This window comes from Leucopleurus acutus, assembly GCF_964270905.1.
Source record: "Leucopleurus acutus genome assembly, chromosome: 16".
NCBI lineage: Eukaryota > Metazoa > Chordata > Mammalia > Artiodactyla > Delphinidae > Leucopleurus > Leucopleurus acutus.
Window position 1 is genome coordinate 75,877,533 of NC_139158.1, and position 21,568 is coordinate 75,899,100.

At 48.7% G+C, this 21,568-nt stretch overlaps 1 protein-coding gene across 1 annotated transcript; it reads left to right on the forward strand.

The window, feature by feature from the left end:
- Positions 1–1,855: 1,855 nt before the first annotated feature.
- Positions 1,856–20,031, forward strand: LOC309973566 (somatomedin-B and thrombospondin type-1 domain-containing protein-like; the record flags this gene model as incomplete). Its single annotated transcript, XM_082857851.1, has 5 exons — positions 1,856–2,099; positions 10,857–11,051; positions 13,389–13,467; positions 16,141–16,317; positions 19,914–20,031. 5 exons carry the CDS (start codon positions 1,856–1,858, stop codon positions 20,029–20,031), a joined length of 813 nt encoding a protein of 270 aa, XP_082713977.1.
- Between the last annotated feature and the right edge of the window lie 1,537 nt (positions 20,032–21,568).

A 21,568-nucleotide genomic window follows, 5' to 3' on the forward strand; every position in this document is an offset into this window, starting at 1 on the left:
ATAACATATACCCATCAGTATGGTACCATACACGGTATTTTCACTCTACTAAAAATTCTCTGTGCTCCGCCTATTCACCCCTCTTTCCTCCTTAATCCCTGGCAACACTGATCTTTTTACTGTCTCCATGGTTCTGCCTTTTCCAGAATGTCATATAGTCGGAATCATACAGTATGTAGTCTTTTCAGATTGACTTCTTTCACTTAGTAATATGCATTTAAGTTTCTTCCATGTGTTTTCATGGCTTGATAGTTCATTTCTTTTTAGCGGTGATTTATATTCCATTGTCTGGATGTACCACAGTTTATCCATTCACTCACTGAGGGACATCTTGGTTGCTTCCAAGTTTTGGCAATTATGGATAAAGCTGCTATAAACATCCATGTGCAGGTTTCTGTATGGACATAAGCTTTCAACTCATTTGGGTAAATACCAAGAAGCACGATTGCTGGCTTGCGTTGTAAGAGTGTATTTAGTCTTGTAAGAAACTGCTAAACTGTCTTCCATAGCGGCTGTACCATTTTGCATTCCCATCAGCAATGTACGAGAGTTCCTTTTGCTCCACATCTTCACCAGCATTTGATGTTGTCAGTGTTCCAGATATTGGCCATTCTAACAGGTGTGTCGTGGTAGCTCATAGTTTTAATTTGCATTTCCCTAATGACATGATGTGGAGCATCTCTTCATATGCTTCTTTGCCATCTGTATGTCTTCTTTGGTGCATGTCTGTTTAGGTCTTTGGCTCGTTTTTAATCCAATTGTTTGTTTTCTTGTTGAGTTTTGAGAGTTCTTTGCATGTTTTGGCTAATAGTCCATTATCAGATGTGTCTTTTGCAAATATTTTCTCCCAGCCTGTGGCTTGTCTTCTCATCCTCTTTTTTAAATTATTATTATACTTTTCTTGTTTTCTTTTATTTATTTATTTTATTTTCCTTTTTTGGTTTTGGCCGCGTCGGGTCTTAGTTGCAGCACACAAGATCTTTCTTTGTGGCGTGCGGGCTTCTCTCTAGTGGTGGCGTGCAGGTTTTCTCTTCTCTAGATGTGGTGGCACAGGCTCCAGGGCATGTGGGCTTTGTAGTTTGCGGCACGCAGGCTGCCTCAGTGAGGCACCAGAGCTCAGTAGTGTGGCACGTGGGCTTAGCTGCCCCAAGCATGTGGGATGTTAGTTCCCCCACCAGGGGTCGAACCCACGTCCCCTGCATTGGAAGGCGGATTCTTAACCAGTGGACCACCAGGGAAGTCCCTCTTCTCATCCTCTTGAGTGATACAGGTTTGTAACAAATAAATCATTTAAAAATTTAAAAAATGGGTCAACTTAAGGATAAATATTCAGGAAATGATAGTGAAAGTGGTAGGAATATAGCAAAAAAGGAAGGTGTATCCAAGGGACTCGGGCAATACTGACGATACACAAAGGGCCTGGTACACAGCCTGGCTCTCAAGCTTACCAATTATTATGCCCGTTATTACTATTTAAATAATATTGGCAGCTATCGTTGCTCTTATAATTATGGCAGAGCGGCTGTTACTGTTATTAGTGCTATAACAATACACTATTGTTATCTATTATAATGCATTGTTTTGATGAAGCTCTGTATCGCTTCTAACTCCCTGGAACCTGGGGGCAATGGGATACGCTGCAAAGTTGCTGCGGTTATTATTACTGTTATCTTGATATTTTCACCGCCTCAAGCCGCGCAAAGTTTTTATAGGACGAATGGGGGTGGATAACAGTTCCGTGACAGGTAGGAGGTGGGTCTGGGGAGGGGTCGGGCCAGGAGCCTCCGCCCCACAATGGGGCGGGCCGCTTAGGGTCGGTCCCGGTCGGCCTGCGGTCCCCAGCCTGAGCCCGGCTATGGCCCCGTGCGGCGCGGCGCCGATCCTGCCGCTGGCGCTCGCTCTGACCGCCGTGGCCGCGGTGTCGTGGGCACGGGGACCGTCGGGCACGCTCTGGTCCCGGCAGGGCTGCGCCGCGCTGGGCCGCTGCTGCCCGGGCCGTGACCCGACCTGCGCGGCCCGCGGGCCCCCTCGCTGCTTCTGCGATCAGGCGTGCAGAGAGGTCCGGGACTGCTGCCCCGACTACGCGCGGGCCTGTCCAGGTGCGCCCCCGGGAGCACGTGGCATGGGCGGAGCTCCCAGCGCGGAGGGGAGCAGGGTACCGGGGTGCGACGGTACAAGGAAGAGAGGAAGCCGCCCTCGGAGGGGGTTCTGGACCTGGAGGGGCGCAGGAGCAAGGGGGACGGGGACGTTCAGGACACCAGGCGAAGAGTGGGGCTGGAAAGGTGCGCGCGGAGAAAGATGCTCGGGCGGGCATGGACGCCGCTGCGCGAGTCTGGGGGAGGGGGCGGAATGGAGACAGATGCGAGGAGAATAGAGGGGCGTTTGGGAGGAGAGGGTGCAAGAGGCCTCCCCTCGCGCGGGACTTGGGAGGACCGCGCGAATATGGAGGGCTCGTGGAAGAGGCGCGCGAGCCAGGCGCTCGGGTGAGGGACGCGGTGCCCCCAACAGAAATAGGCTCGTGCGGGCACTGAGGGGTGCAAGAGAGGAGGGGGCGAGAGAGAGCAGGGGGCGCACTCGCTAAGGAGGGCGCACGCGGCTGGAAGGGGTAAGAGGGAGGAGGGGGCGTATGCGATCATCAGGGCTCGTGAGGCGTGGAGGGGTTGCGAAGGCGCAGAGGGCGCTTGGGTGCCAGATTTAGCAAATAAAAATCCAAGATGCCCAGTTAAACTTAAATTTCAGTTAAATAACAAATACTTTTAAAGTATACATATGTCCTCAATATTGCACGGGCCATACTTATATTAAAACTTATTATTTTTCTGAAATTCAAATCTAACTGGCCGTCCTGTATTTTATCTGGCAACCTTAGCTGGCGGAAGGGCGTGGGGCATAGGGAGTGCGAGTGGGATCACGCACCACATCGCGGGCAGGGAGGTCACAAGGCAGATGGAGGGGGTGTTGAGAAGCCGAGAGAAAGGCTGAAGCCTGGAGAGGGTTTGGAGTGGAGGGACGCTGAGAGCCGAGAGAGGAAAAGGGCTGGGTGGTCCGGGGAGGGGCGGAAGAACTGGGTGTGTGTGTGGAACAGGTTAAAACTTAGGTGAATGAGCGGGGGGAGGTGTGAGGGGGTTGGGATGGGATGTACTGATCCCTGGGCAAGTAAAGTCCGGGCACTGGTCCCAGTGCCGGCCGTGGCCACCGGACCAGGGTCTAGGTCATTCCCTCTAGAGACCCCTGCCAGAGTGGTATCCACCAGGCTTTGAAATTAGGGTCCACTTTTGTTGAGCCCCCAGTGGGGAGGACTCCATCCTTTTTAAATTCCAGGAATAACCTTTTCACACCCATTGGACACAAAAATCTAAATTCTGTCACCTTGTCAAGCGGATATGATCTAACTTTCCTTTGTCAGGGAGAAGAGTGATTGATTGGAGCCCTCTACCTGGAGATATCAGTGGAGCTTCCTTCAGGAACTTATATTTAAATGAAGGCAGCTTTAAAACAATTCAAAATTGAAGGGATCCAACATTTATTGATCACCAACCTACTCTGTGGGCTGGGTCTCTCATCCAACCCGATTACTGTCTCACAGCACTCTGGGGCTCTGGTCTATAATAATGTCCCTACTCAGCAGATGGGAAGGGCGTGGGTCAGAGAGGAGCGGGCTTTGGCCAGCCAAGGTGATCCAGTAGGATTTGGACCTGGCGATCCCCTTTCTTCTAGCCCCTTGCTGCTTCTCACAACTTTGAGTGGCAAATGGTGGAAATTCAGGTAGCAGAGACGAAAAAGTAATTTTGGATGTGCTGTCTTCCCAAATCATAGCAAATGAGACTCCCCCAGATTAAACTTGCAGAAGGACTATCTTGGGAATGCTTTTGTACTCATCTGCTTCTGTGCAGAGAGTGCATGCAGCCGTGTGGTCATTCAGAGTGTAGGGCTGAGGTTCTTAGTTCAGCTGCACCCACAGGGGCTTCCCTGTCACACGGCAGGAGTGGGGACCCAGGAAGGGAACCAGGTAGAGGGATCAGTGATACTTTCCCACGGTTTGATCCACGCTGACAGAATCACACGATGTTATCAGCTCCCCGGGGGTTCCCGTTACATAAAGAGCTTGGGCTGGTGGGCCCAGCAGCCTCAAAGCTTTGCCCACCTCTTTGTTTTGCTCCTTTGGGAAGGTGTCAAAAAGGCAGTAGGTCTAGGATCTGCCCCCTTGTCTAGGCTGGGCAGAGCTGAGGTCTTATGAATAGACCTGGGAAAAGTTCACTTTTCCACCTCCCAGGGGAGCAGAGCAGAAGGGGACATGGGGACCAGTTAGGAGGCAAGGTAGTTTTTTCATGAGTGATTTAGGCGATAAAGTTGACTAACTTCAGGAATTGATTGTGGTAGAGGGAGGTGTTGAGGATGGCTTAAAAACAAACAAACAGGACTTCCCTGGTGGCGCAGTGGTTGAGAGTCTGCCTGCCGATGCAGGGGATGCGGGTTCGTGCCCCGGTCCGGGAGGATCCCACATGCCGCAGAGTGGCTGGGCCCGTGAGCCATGGCCGCTGAGCCTGCGCGTCTGGAGCCTGTGCTCCGCAGCGGGAGAGGCCACAGCAGTGAGAGGTCTGCGTACCACAAAAAACAAACAAACCACTAACATTTACTGAGTACTTATTACCTGCTGGGGAGGTACTGTTTTAGATGCTTTAAATAAGTTGTCTCCTTTAAGCCTCATAACAGCCCGATGGAATAGATAGTGTTATCACGCCCATTTTACAGATGAGGCACGGAGACATGGAGAGGTAGCGAGCTACTCTGACTTGCCCAGCTATTAGGCAGTAGATCTAGGATTTGAACCCCAGCAGTCTGGCTCCAGATCACAATACCATATGGTTGCTTGAGGGTGGGAGGACTTAAGCCTGTCGCAGGAGGGAAGCTCGAGCCCTCAGGTGAAACAGGAGCCCTTGACCTTGCCCACCTTCAGTTCAATTACCTTGCTGGCCACCTGCTATGTGCCCAGCTCAGCTGGGACCAGTGGGGGCCAGAAAGATGGGACTCTGGTCCCCCTCAAGCTTATATTCTATTTTTGGGCAACAGGGTGGCTTGCTCAGTTAGAGCAAGCGGAGGCTTGGAAACGATTGGTGAGGATGGGGTGGGGTCAGGAAGAGGGTGGGTCTGGAGCGGCTAGTAAAACCTTAAAGGATGGACACCATTACTCCATGTTTTTCAAGTTCCTTACTGAATGTTTTTAAGTGTTTCATGCTCCTTAATTCTTACTTCAACCCTGTAGGGATCAAAGTCCCTACTTATGCACTTATGTGTTCATTGTGCTAGTCAGTACTCTGAGGGTTGTGACACAACTCGTATTACTTAAGCTAATAAGGGGATGTATTAGGACAGGTAACTGAAAAACAGTCCATGGATTCTGACTTCAGGCATGGCTGGATCCAGGGACTCCAAGGATGTCATCGGGACTCTTTCCACCTCTCAGCTCTGCTTGTGTTAGTTTCAATCTCAGGCATGCCGTCACCGAGTGTTGATAAAGACAGTACCTAGTAGCTCCAAACTGGTGTCCCTAGTGGAATGAGAGATCCTTTTCCTAGTTATTCCAGCCAAACTCCTAGGGATGGTTCTCATAGGTCCAGTTTGGGTTGCATGCTCATTCACGATCCAATAAATCACTGAGCCTAGGGAGAAGGAATGTGTCAACGGGTCATGTCTGGGTCACATATGTACCCAATCCCAGGAGTGAGGAGGTGAGGTCAGTCCTACCCAAACTATGTGGACTGAGAGTGGGGAGGGTCGCTTCCTCAAAAGAAAACCGAGGCGGTGTTACCAGAAGATGGGGGTAAGGAGGCTGGGAGGGCAGAAATGACAGCTGCCCACTTCCAGCTGTAGCGGACCCTGCATTTCAGGAAACTCGAAGTAAAAGTGTGCTGAGACATCAAACAGGAGGAAGAGGAGGCAGGGGATGCACTGGGGAAACACATTTTTAGCCACTAGTGTTTACAAAAGACCTTTTGTGAAAACATCTCAACAGGAGATGGAAACCAGTAAAGGATTTCAGGTGACAGGTCAGAACTGCATTCCAGAAAAATCCTTTTGCTAGACAGTGAGGAGGATGGACAGTCAGGGGGCTGGGCAGTGAGGTTCAGAGAAAAAGGTCGGGTTTGAATTGTCCAGAAAGGCATTTCCTGCTGAGCCTGGGCCTGTTGGCGGCAGGGCAGAGGGATCCAAGGGGACTGTGGGAAATTCAGCCTGGCTCCAGCAGGCTCTGCTGACATGATGTTATCTGGGTCTCCAGGGCTGGAAGAGCAACCTTAAAAGCTCCTCGCATCTCCCTCTTTTTCAGCTGCACTGATAAGCTAGAATTTCTCCTTTACTCAGAAAAAGGTGGGATGGCCTTTGTTTTGAGAAACGCTGCCATCTGGTGGTACCTTTCTGGAATGCCAACTTGCGGTCACATTTCCTTTGCGGTCGCTAAGGCACAATTCGCTCATTCAGAATTCACTGACTCTTTATTTACTGGGTCCCTATGTGTCAGGCACTGTGTTTGGTCCTGGAATTCAGCAGGGAACAAGGCCCCCGCCTCCACAGAGCTGACATTCTAGTTGAGGAGGCTGACAATATATGAATAATCACATGAACCGAGGTTGTGACCCTAGGTCTAGGTAAGGTGTGATGACAGTTCCCTGGGGGTGTCAGCTGTGCACGCTGCTTGGTGACATCACAGATGCCAGCGACATGGAAAGAATATGCATAGGGTGGCATCTGCCTAATTTTCTGCAAAATCTCTCACCTGTCTGGCAGGGGATCATGGTGGGACTTTGGAAATTCCCTTGGTCCGGCTGCCCAGACAGTGCCTGAATCTGGGCTGCCATCTCCTTGTCAGTTGTCCAGCCACTCTGTGAACACTGACACGAAACTCACTTTTTCTAGTAGATTTTTTTCTTTTCTTTTTAAAAAAATATTTATTTATTTATTAACTAAGAGCAGGTTGCCCCTGGTCTTAGTTGTGGCTTGCTAGCTCCTTAGTTGCAGCAGGTGGGCTGCTTAGTTACAGCATGCATGTGGGATCTAGTTCCTTGACCACGGATCGAACCCAGGCCCCCTGCATTGGGAGCACGGAGTCTTAACCACTGCGCCACCAGAGATGTCCCCACTAGCAGATTTTCTATTGTAGATTATACTTTCTCACCTGGACAACTGCAGTAGCTGTTTTATTGGTTTTCCTGATTCTGCCCTGACCCCCATCCGGCAGCTAGAGACATCCTATTAAAACCTTAATAGTGATAATTCACTCCTCTGCTCAGAACTTGGCAGTGGCTTTTCTTCATGCTTTGAATAAAGTCCAAGTTCCTTACAATAGTCATCAAGGCCCTGTATGCTATCACTGCCCGCCTCTGTCTGACATCACTTCCTGCCACTTTCCTTCCTGCTTTTTATGCTCTAGCCACACTGGCCTCCTCACTGTCCCTCCAGCATCTAACCAGGACTCTGCCTCAGGCCCTTTGCACTGCCTGTTCTCTCTGCCTGGAACATTTCCCCTCAGATACCTACACAGCTCCCTCCCTTACCTCCTCAGATGACCTTTGTCATGTAGGCCCCCCTTGACCCCTCTATCTAAAACAGTTTCTTGTCGCCCTGCACCTGCCACTCTTATCCTTCTTTGGATTTTCTCAGAGCATGGATTGCTAGTTGAAATTACCTCATATATTGTATTGTTTCTTGTCTGTTTCCCCTACTGAATGTCAACTCCTTCAGGGCAGGCGCTTTTTCTGCTTTGCTCCTCTGTGTTCCTGGCACCCGGGCCAGTGCTTGGCATATAGTAGGCCCCAAATAGTTGTTGAATAAATGCAGAGAGTCCCCTGTTGTATTGAGTGTTTACTATCTTCCTAGTGCTGCACATCTGTCATTGCACCAATTCTGTGAGACTATAGCTGGAATCCAAGCTTGTGTGACTCCAGCGTCTTGGCTTGACTCAGATATTCAGTCTCCTTAAGCTCCACTTGCCTCTTCTGTGAGATGGATTTGACAATAACGCAAATACATACATATATATATGTAGGAGTTGGGGTTCTGGCGAGTGACAGGTGGTACGCCCAGAAGAGTTGAATGGAACATAATTTGACAAGGGTTCCATTCGCTATGGTGCGGGCAGGGGGAAGTGGTGTTATAGGAGCCTGGTGAGGGCAGGATCCATGGCTGAGGGGCCCCTCCATGCAGGACTGAGGGTGAGGTGGGTGGAGGGGCAATAAACACCTGGGCTGCACTCTCCTCCCCATGGGTGCCTCACTGGCTAAACTCAATCAGCGGCCAGGGGGCCTCTCTGATGCACAGGCTTCCCTGGGGGGCAGAGGGCACAAAGAAGGACCCTAAAGTTGTTGTGAGGATTACATGAAGTCCGGGACTTGACCTTCCTGGTCCAGCAGCAGTGACATAATTGACATCGTTATTAGGTGGGTGTTGAAAGCAATAGATGATTGTTCTGCTGTCGTACTTTATTTCCTCCTTCCCTCCTTCCCCTGAGCATTTCAACTCTGCTCAGAGTTGAGAGCCATGCAAGGAGTATGTGACTTCCTGAGGTGCCAGAGGCAACACTGTCTGTGTTTACAACACAATCACCTCCTTCCCTCAGTTCAAGAATGTACACTTTTTTTTTTCTTCGCATTTTCAAGTTGCTGAACTAGGATATGTCTCATAGCTGGTGAATGTTTGTCATGAGGACAGACCTGGTCTTTCTTGTTCCCCACGGTGTCTCCAGCACCTAGGACAGTGCCCAGCTCACAGGAGATGCTCGGTAAATGTTTGTGGAATGAGTGAACTAATTCTGACAGCAGTAGTGCCCTGTGTGTTCACAAGTGTCTGTCTGTGTGTGTGTGTGTGTGTGTGTGAGAGAGAGAGAGAGAGAGAGAGAGAGAGAGAGAGACTGTCAAGGCCTGTCAAGAAACGCTTGACAATTTCTTTTTTTTTTTTTTTTAATATTTAGTTAGTTAGTTTGGCTGCACTGGGTCTTAGTTGTGGCACGCGGGATCTTCTAGCTGTGGCATGAGAGCTCTTAGTTGCAGCATGCGGACTTAGTTGCGGCATGCATGCAGGATCTAGTCCCCGACCAGGGATCAAACCCGGGCCGCCTGCATTTGGAGCATGCAGTCTTACCCACTGGACCACCAGGGAAGTCCATGGCTTGACAATTTCTTGTCAAGAAATTCTCTCCCTGGGGAAAGTCTGAAGATCCCACGTTTTGGCCAGATGGCCTTCCCTGTCTGGTTTGGCCCAGTCCTGGTCTGGGACTGTGGACTTGGGTGAAGAAGCTGAAGGTCTCAAAGGCCACATCATCAGAAAATACCTACTCACTGGGCCCCTGACTGTGGTAGCACAGGGAGCATCTCATGGACATGGACGCCCAGCAACTTCCTTCTTTTTTTATGGTGAAATATTTCAGACCTAGCCCAATGTGGAGAGAATATAATAAACCCTCATGAAAAGCTAAGAAATAAGCCTAGATCAATACCACTGGAGCTTCTGCACTCCTGCCCTTTCTCTTCAGAGGTAACTGCTATGCTGAATTTGGTATTTATAATTCCCGCGGAGGGGTGTGTGTGTGTGTGTGTGTGTGTGTATATATATATATATACACACACACATATAAATATTCAATGTATATAACATATATACAGTCAGCTCTCATGATGGATGGTAGTTATAGTCTATAAAATCCCCATGAACACTGAATTGACAAGTAGTGAGCCGTTGCTCCTAGGGGAAATATGTACACACCCATCTCACACAGATTATAATCTTAAATCCTAAAAACAACTCATTCTCGTAGATTCTCTTTTTAAAAAGGGAAGAACAAGATTCAGAGGTATTAAGTGACTGGCCCGAGAGTGCCCCACTAACAGGTGTAAGAGCTGGAATTCAAACCCCGTCCTCCTGGTCCCGGAGCTGGAGCTCCTTGAACTGCACCACACAGCCACTGGCTCCCTCCATCCAAGAAGGCAGATCGGGCCCTCGTTTGACCTCAGCTGCAAATGTGCATGTTGGGTGACTCCGAATTTTTGCTGTTCTGCGTATGTCTGTGCATGACTACAAAAGCGCCTCAAATATTGGTTCGGGGGTTACAAATCAATTTTTAGCAAATAGGTAAATTCACAGATACCAAATCTGTGAATAGTGAAGATTGACATATATATACTTAGGTATATATATCAATACAATATCATATATATGTGATATATACATATATAGTATCATATATATGTAATATATGTATATTACCTATATGAGTTCTTAAACACTATATAGCACTCTTTTTCATTTTTTAAGACTGTATCTAAATAGTATCACACCAGAAATAGCTTCTGCAAGAGGCTTCTTTCCATCCACGTTGTTGCTAGTGTAGTCATGGTTCGCTTCACGGAGGCAGAGGAATAGCTAGTGTTTACTGAGCACTTGCTGTGTGCCAGGAGTGAACGCTTTATACGTCACATCTGGTTGAATCCTCAAGGCCACACTATCAGGTGAATACCATTCTTATACCCATTTGACAGGGGAAGAAACTGAGGCACAGGGAGGTGAAATCAGTTGTCATAAGTGCCTAGGAAATGTTAATTGGAGGAATGGGTGATGGAAACCACTGGAATGATTGCCAACAGGATGATGGGTAAATAGAACGTGGAATTCTAAGTTTAGGTAGACGTATACGTCTACCAAATTTGTCATAGAGAAACTTTTAAGGCACACATGGATTCAGGTTTGCAGAAGTTCTGGTGCTCACTGTGGTGTTTTGGGGGGTTCGGCTTGTGGGGAAGGTGGACAAGACCTGGCCGCTGCCCAAATTCCATAGCAGTTGTCCTTGGAGACGCCACCTTCTCTTCCAGCGGTCTCCTGCGTCGTGGCAGAGTGGAGCAGCTGGAGTCGCTGTGTCAAGCCCTGCCAGGTCTCTTACCGTCTCCGCCAAAGGCATGTCCTGCAGGAGCCAAGAAACGGGGGTGCTCCCTGCCCCCCACTGGAAGAACGGGCTGGCTGCGTGGAGTACTGGAGCCACCAGGGAGTGGAGTGCCAACAGTCCTTGCGTGAGTTGGGGTGGCCTTGGGGGTGGCTGTCAGAGGGAAGAGCCTGGCCGGACCGCAGGGCCCTCCATAAGTTTCCGTGTGGGGTCTGAGTTTAGGGTGGGACTTTGTCTTCCTTTTCCCTCATCCCCCTCCTCACCCTCTGAATGAGGTAAGAAGCTCTGACTTCCTTTGGGCATCTCGATGTCTTCTTTCTGCTCATCTCCCATTGTGAATCAGTCAGGGCTTTGTTTAAATGAAGATGACAGGAAACCCATTTTAAACTGACCGGAGCAAAAATGTGTGGCTCATGTAACTAAGATCTCAGGGTCTGCCTTCAGGCATGGCTGGATCTAGGAGCTCAAGCAATGTTGCCAGGAACCTATCTCCATCTCTCAGCTCTGTTTTCTAATGAGTTGGCCTCATTCTCAGGTAGGCATTCCCCCTGTAATGGTCTTTGATAGCTCCAGGCTTCCCTGCAACCAGCCTAGCAGCTGGAAGAAAAGGCCTCTTTCCCCTTAGTTTCAGCACATGTCCTTCGTTTCACCAAACCTTACCGCGGTGTCACCCTCCTGTTTTAAATTCTCCAATAGGTATCCCGCACCCTCGTGAAGCCCAAACTCATCATCATGGTCTACAAGCTCAAGTGCTCTGGCTCTTACCTCCTGTGACCTCACCTTCCTTCTTCTGTCTACATTTTAAAGGATCATTCTGTTCACTGTGGGGACAGGAGACTGAAAGGGGTCAGAGGGCAGCGGGGAGGCCAGGGAAGAGGTGACTGCAGTGGTGCAGGCAAGAGAGGAAGGTGTCTGGACCAGGATGGTGGCAGTGGGGTGATGAAAGAGGGAATGTCATTTCCTCTGCCTGAAATCCTCCTCCCTCTCCTTTGCCACCCACATCTAACTTGCCTGGTTCATTGTTTCCTGTGTAGATGTCAGTTTTCTCCAGGAAGATTTTCCTGACTGCCCCTACTACTGCCCCTACATGCCATCTGCCATGCACTTGGCCACATTACTTGACTCTGTGAGGCCAGTGTTACTATGCATTTTACAGAAGGGGAAACCAAGGCTCAGGGAGGCACAACACCTGCCCAAGATACATGGCTCATCGTGCATCATTTTGTTCAACGCTGACAATAACCGTATGATATAGGTTCTAGTATTATACCCATTTTTTTTTTTTTTTTTTTTGCGGTACCTGGGCCTCTCACTGCTGTGGCCTCTACCGTTGTGGAGCACAGGCTCCGGACGTGCAGGCTCAGCGGCCATGGCTCACGGGCCCAGCCGCTCCGCGGTATGTGGGATCTTCCCGGGCCGGGGCACGAACCCGCGTCCCCTGCATCGGCAGGCGGCCTCTCAACCACTGTGCCACCAGGGGAGCCCTAGTATTATACTCATTTTGCTGATGAGGAGACTGAGGCTCTGAAAGGACCAAGATCACTGAGATGTAAGAGGGGGAGCTGGAACCAGAATCTGGGCTTCTCTGGGGCTCTCCTCGCTGCTCTAGGCTACGCCAAAAGCAGCACTGGGTGTTGGAAGAGAAGAGAAAAGGGAAGTTGTGTATTAAGTGTGTTACCTTCTCTCGATCACAAGCATTAATTAGTTCAACACCATATCTTTGATTCAGCCCCATCATTCAGAATGGGCAGGGGTAGGGACATCTTTGGGCTCTTTTTCCCCCTAAGGAATCACCAACCTCTCATGGACTGACCCTCAATTCTCCTCTGTGTTCTCCTCTGTCTGCTCCAGGAAGGAAGAGGCTTGGAAGTTGGCCCAACAAGATAATTTTATTAATTCATTTATCTGTCCATACCTCTGTCCCCCTTTTCTTCCATCCTTACATTTTCCCACCTATTCATTCATCTATACGTCTGGTTCTTTTATCCCTTCATCTGTCCATCGACCTATCATGTCTTCATCCATCCTTCTTTCCATTCATCATCTCTGTCTCTCCTTTTTTCCATCCTCCCATCTTCCCATTTACTCATCACCCATCCATTCTTCCTTTCTTATATCATTTCAGCCACCCATCCATCCATTCAGTTATTAACTCATCTCTTTTTTTCTCACTCACTCACTTATTCATTCATCAAGATCATTCATTTGAAGAACTTTTTATTGAGACTATACAACCCACTGTGCTAGGCCCTGAATCTAAGAGATAAATATGATCCTGCCTCCATCATTGCATAAGGGGTACTTGTGGGGACTATCTACCCAGTTACAAGACCCCACAGTCTCCTTAGGGCTACCATAGACATGACTCTGACACCAGGAGTACCTAATCGTGCTTCCTGTGGTGTCATAGCCTTGGGGGCGGTGGTGCTGGGCTACCTGACTCTGTTTTCTCCTTGGCCCACAGTCCCTGCTCTGATAACCACAGGCAGCTACGGGAAAGAACGAGAAAAGCGAGGTGTCCCCAAGAAGCAGGAGACAATAGGGTAAGTGGAAGCAAATGAACCCAAAGTCAAACTCAGATTTGTGAACATTTTTCCTTGGATTAGACTTTCATCATGTTTCTCTCTTCCTTTTTTTTTTTTTTTTTTTTTTTTTTGCGGTACGCGGGCCTCTCACTGTTGTGGCCTCTCCCGTTGCGGAGCACAGGCTCCGGACGCACAGGCCCAGCGGCCATGGCTCACGGGCCCAGCCGCTCCGCGGCACATGGGATCTTCCCAGACCGGGGCACGAACCCGTGTCCCCTGCACTGGCAGGCGGACTCTCAGCCACTGCGCCACCAGGGAAGCCCTCTCTCTTCCTTTAACATCTCCCCATTTCTTGTCCTGTTACATTTGTAAACCCATGAACATGAACTTTGAGTCCTTAATGCCTGGTCTCTATTCAGCTTCATTCACTTACTCATTCACTCAGTGTTTATTGTTTATACGACAGGTATGTTTATGTCGTTTATATGCGTTAGGCCTTGGGTCTACAGCAAGGAAGAGAAAAGGACAGAAATACTTGTCCTCATGGAGTCAGACAATAAACAAACACATAGCCTGTCAAATGGTGCTAAGTGCTATGGAGAAAAATGAAGCAGGGAAGAGGGTGGGTGTGCCAGGGACATCCCTGTTTAGAGGAACTAAGATATTGAAGAGGTTATCTGGGGGAAGAGCATGATTGGCAGAGGGACTAGCAAGTGCAAAAGTCCTGAGGCAGGACATGCCCGGTGTTCAGGGATCAGCAAGTAGTTCAGGCTGGAATTCAGGGAGAGAGAGAGAGAGTAGGAAATATGATATATTGGGGGGAGGGGGGTGGTCCGATCACACAGGGTCTATAGGCTGTGGTGGGAAGTTGGGTACTTTCTCTGCATGAGATGGAGTCATGGGAGGGTTTTGGGCAGAGGAATGACAGGATCTGACTTAGGTTTTCACAGGGTCCCTTTGGATACTATTTGGAGAATGGATCGTAGAGAGGCAAGGAGGGAACCAGGGAGACCAATGCGGGGCCTACAGCAATGGTCCACATGAGAAATGAAGGTGGTTTGGACCAGGGTGGTAGCCCTGTGCCTTTGAAGGGTGGATTTCAGGGACTGGAGTCAGACAGTGTGTTGCCGATGGTGGTGATGAGGTCAAGCATCTAGGACAGTGCCTGGCACATGACAGATACTCAACAAATATTAATTGAAAGAATAAGGTCTGAACTAAGGCAGTGCTAAGGGAGATGGAGAGGAGAGCTCTATTTGTTAGGATTCCTTTCACTGCAAGGCACAGAAACTCAGCTCAAACTGGCTCAGGTGAAAAGGAGAATTATTGGTTCCTATAACTGAGAGGGAAGTTTTGAAATAATATTACTTCAAGCATGAACTGGAGCCAAGAGGTCAAATATTATCAGGACTCCCTCTCCCCTTTATGCCTTCATATACTGGCTTCATTCTCAAGCAGGCTCTCTCCCTGTAGTAGCCAAGATGCCCACGAGCAGCCCCACATCCTCCCAGCTTAGCAGCCCCAGCTGATGGGGTCCTTCCTCCCAGTCTCATTGTGTAATTTCTGGAGGAGTTTGATTGGTCCTGCTTGGATCCTAGGCCCATCCCTGAACCAATCACTGTGACCCAGATGATGGGACCTCTGATTGGTCAGCTTGAATCATCTGTCCACTCTAGGGGCAGGTATGGGGAGCCAGGACCAGGCATCCTGATTGATTGCCCCTCCAAGACCACGTAGGGTGAGGACAAGAGTTCCCCAAATAAACCACCAAAAGGGCAAGAGAAAGAACGTTGGGAAGGCGAAAATTCCAATTATCACAGGCTTCTGGCAAGGACAGGTTCCTGAGGCGTTCTGGGGCAGCTGAGAGGAAAGGGCTCTGGGCCGGCTTTGGGCTGTTCCTGGAAGAAAACTGTCCACTCCTTGGGCTTCCCAGAGGCTGCAGCCACCAGGGGGCAGCAGCCCCACACAATAACCTCTCGGGGTACTTGACAAGCTGCATCTCTTGCAGCAGGGAGTGCCATTTACCATTACTTGTAGAAAAAGTTGGGTCGAAGTAAAATTTTAGCAAATTGGGTCTTAATTCAGATACTCCAGAATGGGACAGTTATTTAAATAATTCTTGCAGTGACTCTTTTCTGTAAGATAGGATCTTTTATGAAATGTGGTGGAGTGCTTATTGAGGCTTTTGGGGTTAGGCGGTTCCATTTTAGGCACTACCATTTATTAGCTGTGTGACTCTGGACAAGTTACCTTTCTGCTCCTCGGTTTCCTTATCTGTAAGCTGGGGCCAAGATCTACCTTGCAGGGTTTCCCTATTCCATTGGACCAAATGATTCGGCAAATTTTTGTCGAGCCAGGTCCTAGTCTAGGACTTGGACACAACAGTGAACAAAACAGATACAAATTCCTGCCTTTGTGGAGCTGACATTACTGCGGGGGAGAGAGATGAGAAGTAAACAATATAATCTTTTGGATAAGGTGTTTGAAGAACTGACCCATGGAAGCCCTCAATGATGTTAACTTGAAAAAGCAGGAGCCAAGTCTCATGGATGCAGATTGAGTTGCCCAAAAGGTTTCTTCTATAGCAGGGAGAAATTGTATCAACCTGAGCCTGCATAGGGCTAGGTACACAGTAGGTGCTCCGTAAATGCTCACAGGTGTTTGGGGTGGTGTCTTCCTGTGTGGCTGCAGGTACTGTGTCCAGTTCCGGCTGGGGCCCGTTCCAGGGAGCTGCCAGCAGGTGAGGGCGCCCCATGCCCAGTGGACAAGGTATCTGATCCAGGGCCACACAGTTTGTGTGAGGTGTGAGTGGCCTGCCCAGGATGCCAGGAGCCGGCGCTGCTACGGGGATGGTGGAGGGGCCGGAGGGTAAGCCATGGGACTCGGGCATGGGGAAGTGCGACTGTAGAGCCTGGGGCCTCTCTGCAGCCTGAGAGATGAAGGTGCCCAGGGAGTGGGAGCCTGTTTCCTGGCCAGGGCAGGGCGCAGGAGGGTTCTGATCCCAGTGTCTGAGGAGGAGCAGCTCCTGCCATTTCCAGCTGTGTGACCTTGGGCGATCTCATAACCTCTCTGAACCTCAATTTCCTTATCTGAAAATGCAGATAATACGAGGACCTCCTCATGGGGCAATGATGAAAGTGAAGTGAGATTCTGCAAGTTGAAGACTTAGCATAGCTCCTGACATCCAGAAAGTACTCAAGAAAAGGGAGCTGGTTTCATTGTTGAATCCTTACAATTCCCTTAAAAGCCAAGTTTGGTTACCCTCATTTTATAGATGGGGCGACAGAGGCTCAGAGAGGCATTGTGACTTAGTCAAGGTCACACAGGATTTGACCCAGGTTTGGCTGTTATCATCCCCCTAGACTCCTCCCACAAGGGCAGATGTCTTGGAAAGCACTTAGCATTACAATAGTAGCTAAAGTTTATTGAGTACCTACTATGTGCCAAGCATTATTCTAAGCTCCATATTCATTCATTCATTCAATACATATTTGTTGAGCACTTACCATTGAGCATGTGCCAGACAATGTTTTGGGTACTGGGGAGATGCAGTGAACAAAGGAGCTGTGGTCCTTCTCTTATGGAGACACATTCTGCTCTGAGGAGGCAGACGTTAGGCAAGTAAATCTGTAATTTGTCAGATGGGAGATAAGTGTTAGGGAAAGAAAGCAGAATCGGGGAAGTTCTGGGGACTTTTTTTTTTTTTTTTTAAGGAAGGTGACACTAAGGAGTTGACATTTGAACAGAGTTCAGAAGGAAATGAGGGAGGTAGACATGTGGAGGTTTGGGGGAAGGGTATTCCAGGCAGAGGGAACAGCAAGTGCAAAAGCCCTGAGGCGGAAGCGTGCCACCATTGAGGCTGGCGTGGAATGAGCAAGGGGGAGCATGGAAGGAGGTGAGGACACATTGACACACAGGATGCCCTTGAAACATTCCAAGAGCCCAAAGTGGATACTTTCGGGATCCTCTCCTTCTAGATGAGGAGACTGATTCACAAAGAGGTGCCCGAGGTCACACACCTAGCAAGTGGCAGAAACAGGCTTTGAACCTAAATTTCTCAGACTCCTTGGCCAAGCTCTAAAGACAAGTCTAGACTGTTTTCCACAGTACTGTACTTTTCCATGCAGGGATTATTAGATTGTAGGAACAAGAGCTCTCTCTGGGGTCTCTCCAGGGAGTTCTCCCATTTCTAAGGATGTTAGTTTCCTGACTTTTAAAATTGAGCAGCCCTGCTCACTGTAAACCTAGAGCAGGGAATGCCAGTGCCTGTTGGGGTGTTAGGGACAGATGTATCTGAACGAGAGGCATTGGGACTGCACAGATCTGGGTTCAAACCCCACTTCTGGCCCTTACTAGGTATGTGACTCTGGGCAAACCCTTCTTACCCTGACAGTCCCCACCACTCAGATGGTGGGAAGGATCCTGAGCCCTTTGCACAGCACCTGGCTCCTCATAGATGCTTAGTAGTGGAAGCTGCTCTTGTCATGTTTAACCTATAAAATGGGTATAATAATATATGTACATTGTGAAAATGACATGTGATAAATGTGATGAACCTGGCACATAGTAGGTGCCCAATAAATAAATGGCAGACAATAGGGAGGCCCTCTCAACCAACCTTCCTCCAACCTCTCCCCTCCACCACTTACTCGTCCTAGACCTGAGATTCTACCATTAGAGATTCATTCTTTGGACTAGATGCTCACTTATTAGAGCCTCAGTTTACTTATCCATCTTTGAATAAGTCTTTCTAGCCCTAAAACTCTGATTAATCCCAAACTTCTCTTTTTGGATGCAAATACTCCAGGAACTTGGCACTTTGGTGAGGCTGAGATGAGGGTTGCAGGGACTGCTGCCTCTACCAGGCATGGGTAGAGATGGAAAGCAGAGCCAGGTCTGTGCCAGGCAGGGGCATCTTTCTCTGCTCCCACCCCAGCCAGGCCAGGCTCACAGAACAGGTGACGGAAGGTCTGATTGCGGGCATGAGCTCACCAGGCAGGACTGGGCAGAGGAGGAGGATCAAAGTGAGGATGGAGAATCGAGCTGCCAGCCAGATTCTTTCCGTGGGCAGCTGGTGAGGGCGGGCATGCAAAGGGCCCAGCCCCGGGGAGGGTTAGCCTGCCATTTGGGGATTTTAGGACGGTTTATTTAGCATGAGAAGTGTCTCTGAGTTTGGGACAAGCAGAAGGAACACCTGCTATAGTCATGCACCTACTGTGTGCTGGGCACCAAGTGGGTGCTTTAGATGTGAGCTCCCACTCAAGCCTCACAAGCCCTGTTGAGACAAGGGACATTCATTCCATTTTATACACTGAGGATGGCAATAACAATGGTAACTTTAAATGCTATCGTTTGTGAAGTGCCTATTAGGTGCGAGGCACTGTGCTTAGAAGCTTAGAACAGTGCCTGGCACATAAGACAATCTGTGTGTGTTATTATTGCCATTATTTGCATTTTTAAAAGATGTGAATTATACCTACAGAGAATTGGCTAAAACATATATGAACAGGTTAATAAATGTTTGCAAAGAGGACACATCTGGGTAGTCACCACCCAGGCAAGGAACAGAACCTGGTTAGCCCCGCAGTCCCACCCCCAACCGCAGCCCCTCCCCTCCCCATATAGGAGACCACCATCCTGACTTTTATGGTAATCCACTGTACAGTTTTCTTTATAGCTTTACTCAACTCGGTACAGATCCCTAAACACTACAGTTTAAATTTTCCCCCCCAAACTTCACATATATAAAGTGGTACAGGCTGTACCTTTTAGAATTCGACTTCCTTTGCTCGACATGCGGTTTGCAAGGTCTGTCTGTGCACGTGGCTGCCTTGTAGCACTGGATGGTTCATTCTTGTTGCTGAAATGGTTAGCTGTTATTGTCATGATCATTTTTACTTTCTCTGCACACAGCATCTCATCAAACCCTCCCAACACTTCAGAGGGGTGGAGATTACAGTTATCTGTTATTCATTGAAGAGTCAGAGGCTCCTAGCAGCTGGGTCATGAACCTCCCCACCCCACCATTCCAAAACCTTTCTTAATCACTCCACTCTGTTGCCTCCCAACAGGAGGGAAAGGGGGGTGCAGAGAGGTTAAGGATGTCTTAGTGTCACCAGACCCTAAAAGCCAAGTCTGGATTGCCCCGGGTGGCCTCTAGGGTCAGCAGTTCTGCGGCCAGCCCAACTTCTTCATCAGACACAGTAGACACAGGGCCCAGTGCCCACACATGTTCAGGCTCCACAAAAATGCTTTAATTTTATCCTCTTAAAATCAGAAGAAATAAGATGTAATAGTAGTGAAGATCTGATACTGACTCCAGCCCGGATTATATTTATCTTTTTATAATGCAGTTGTAAATTTTGATTTAAAACATTTTTGCATGGAGAAGGGGCCCCTGAAAGCAAATAGCCCTGGCGCCCAGGGGAGTCATGACGCCGCTGAAGCAGCCCCATGTCTTGCAGGCACCAGCTGTCACTGTGGCAAGCAGCCGGCCATCCCCGGTGCCGAGGGACCTGGGAGAGGCTTGGGCAGCTCCAGGACTGTTCCTGCCCCGAGGTCCACAGCCTCGTCTTCCTCTAGCAGCGATGACCCCCGTCTGTCCAGAGCCCTTCTTTCCAAAGCCTCCCTGGGTGGCAGGGAAACCCCCAGGGCTTGGGATCCTCCAGGACGAGGGAGTGGGGAGAAACCTGCACATTTGAGACTGAAGGAACAAGCCTTGTCCTTATGCTGACACTGAAAATAGCTTTATGTTTCCACTGGGTGCCAGCTGAGTCACAGCCTTACTGCCATCTCCCTCTAGTTCAGGGCTTCCCAAATTTCATCTCCTAAATACACCCTTCTCCATTTTGCCCTATTTTCCTTACCTGTACCTTTTTCTTTTTGACACCCCACCTCACTCATCCTTTTTTTTTTACTTAAATAAATTGTTTTTTAAAAGGAAGCTTATACTTACATATATGTGTATAAATAGGAAATGTTTTTTAAAAAAAAATCACAGCTAGAAATGAAAATAAATAACAGTAGCAAACATTTATTAAGGTACAAGTACTGTAGGTACTGTGTGCCAAGCCCTGTCCTGGCCCTTTACACATACCGACTCACTGGATCCTGAGTTAGGTGCAGTTATTATCCCCATTTTACATGGGCTGAAACTGAGGCACAGAGAGGTTAAGTTACTTGCCCCAGGACACAAACCTAGTGAGTGACAGAGTGGGGATTTGAAACCCATGAGCTATACCTACTGCTAAGATTTTCTGCACTAGCAGTACATCAGCTCCAGGAGGGCAAGGTTTTTGGTCTGTCTTGTTCCCTGCTGTGTCCCCTGTGCCTAGAATAGTGTCTGGTACGCCATAATGCTCAATAAATATTTGCTGAATAAATGAAATGAATAGGTGAGTGATCAGTTGTCATAATTAGAAGGCAATCAGAAAAACAAACACAATGGAAACCAGACAAGTCTGGTGAGGTATTGTTGCCCAAGGAGCCGAGCATGAAGCCTGCTCTCTCGTTATTCAAACAAGACATTAGCACGTGTGTGAGAGGGAGTGAGGGGACACCAGCATCTAATGGAGACTAGGCCCTTGACAAACTAGAGGAATTACAAGGGACTTGAAAGGGAGCGGATTTTCTCCCCTTGGGAGTCAACTGTAATTACTAAGCATTTTAACACCTTTATTGAGATAGAATTCACAATATTTTACCATTCCCTCAGAGTGTACAATTCAGTCTTTTTTAGTATATTCGTAAGATCGTATAACTTGGTGTCATTTTAGAACTCTCTGTGCCCCCCTAGAAGAAGCCCTTGTACCCATTAGCCGTTCCTGCTCATTCGTCAGACCCCTCCAGCCCTAAGCAACCACTAGTCTACTTTCTGTTTCTAGGGATTTGCCTATTCCGGACATTTCATATAAATGGAATCATACAAATGGTCTTTTGTGTCTGGCTTCTTTCATGTAGCATAACGTTTTCAAGGTTCATTCATCTTAGTAGTCAATTATTTAATGCCCTGTCCTGAATTCGTGTAAAACGATCTCATTTATTAGTCCCTCACTTTGGGAAGCACGGTGATAGTGAATAAAGAACTGTGGGGGAGTCCTGGCTCACTTCCTGTCCTCAT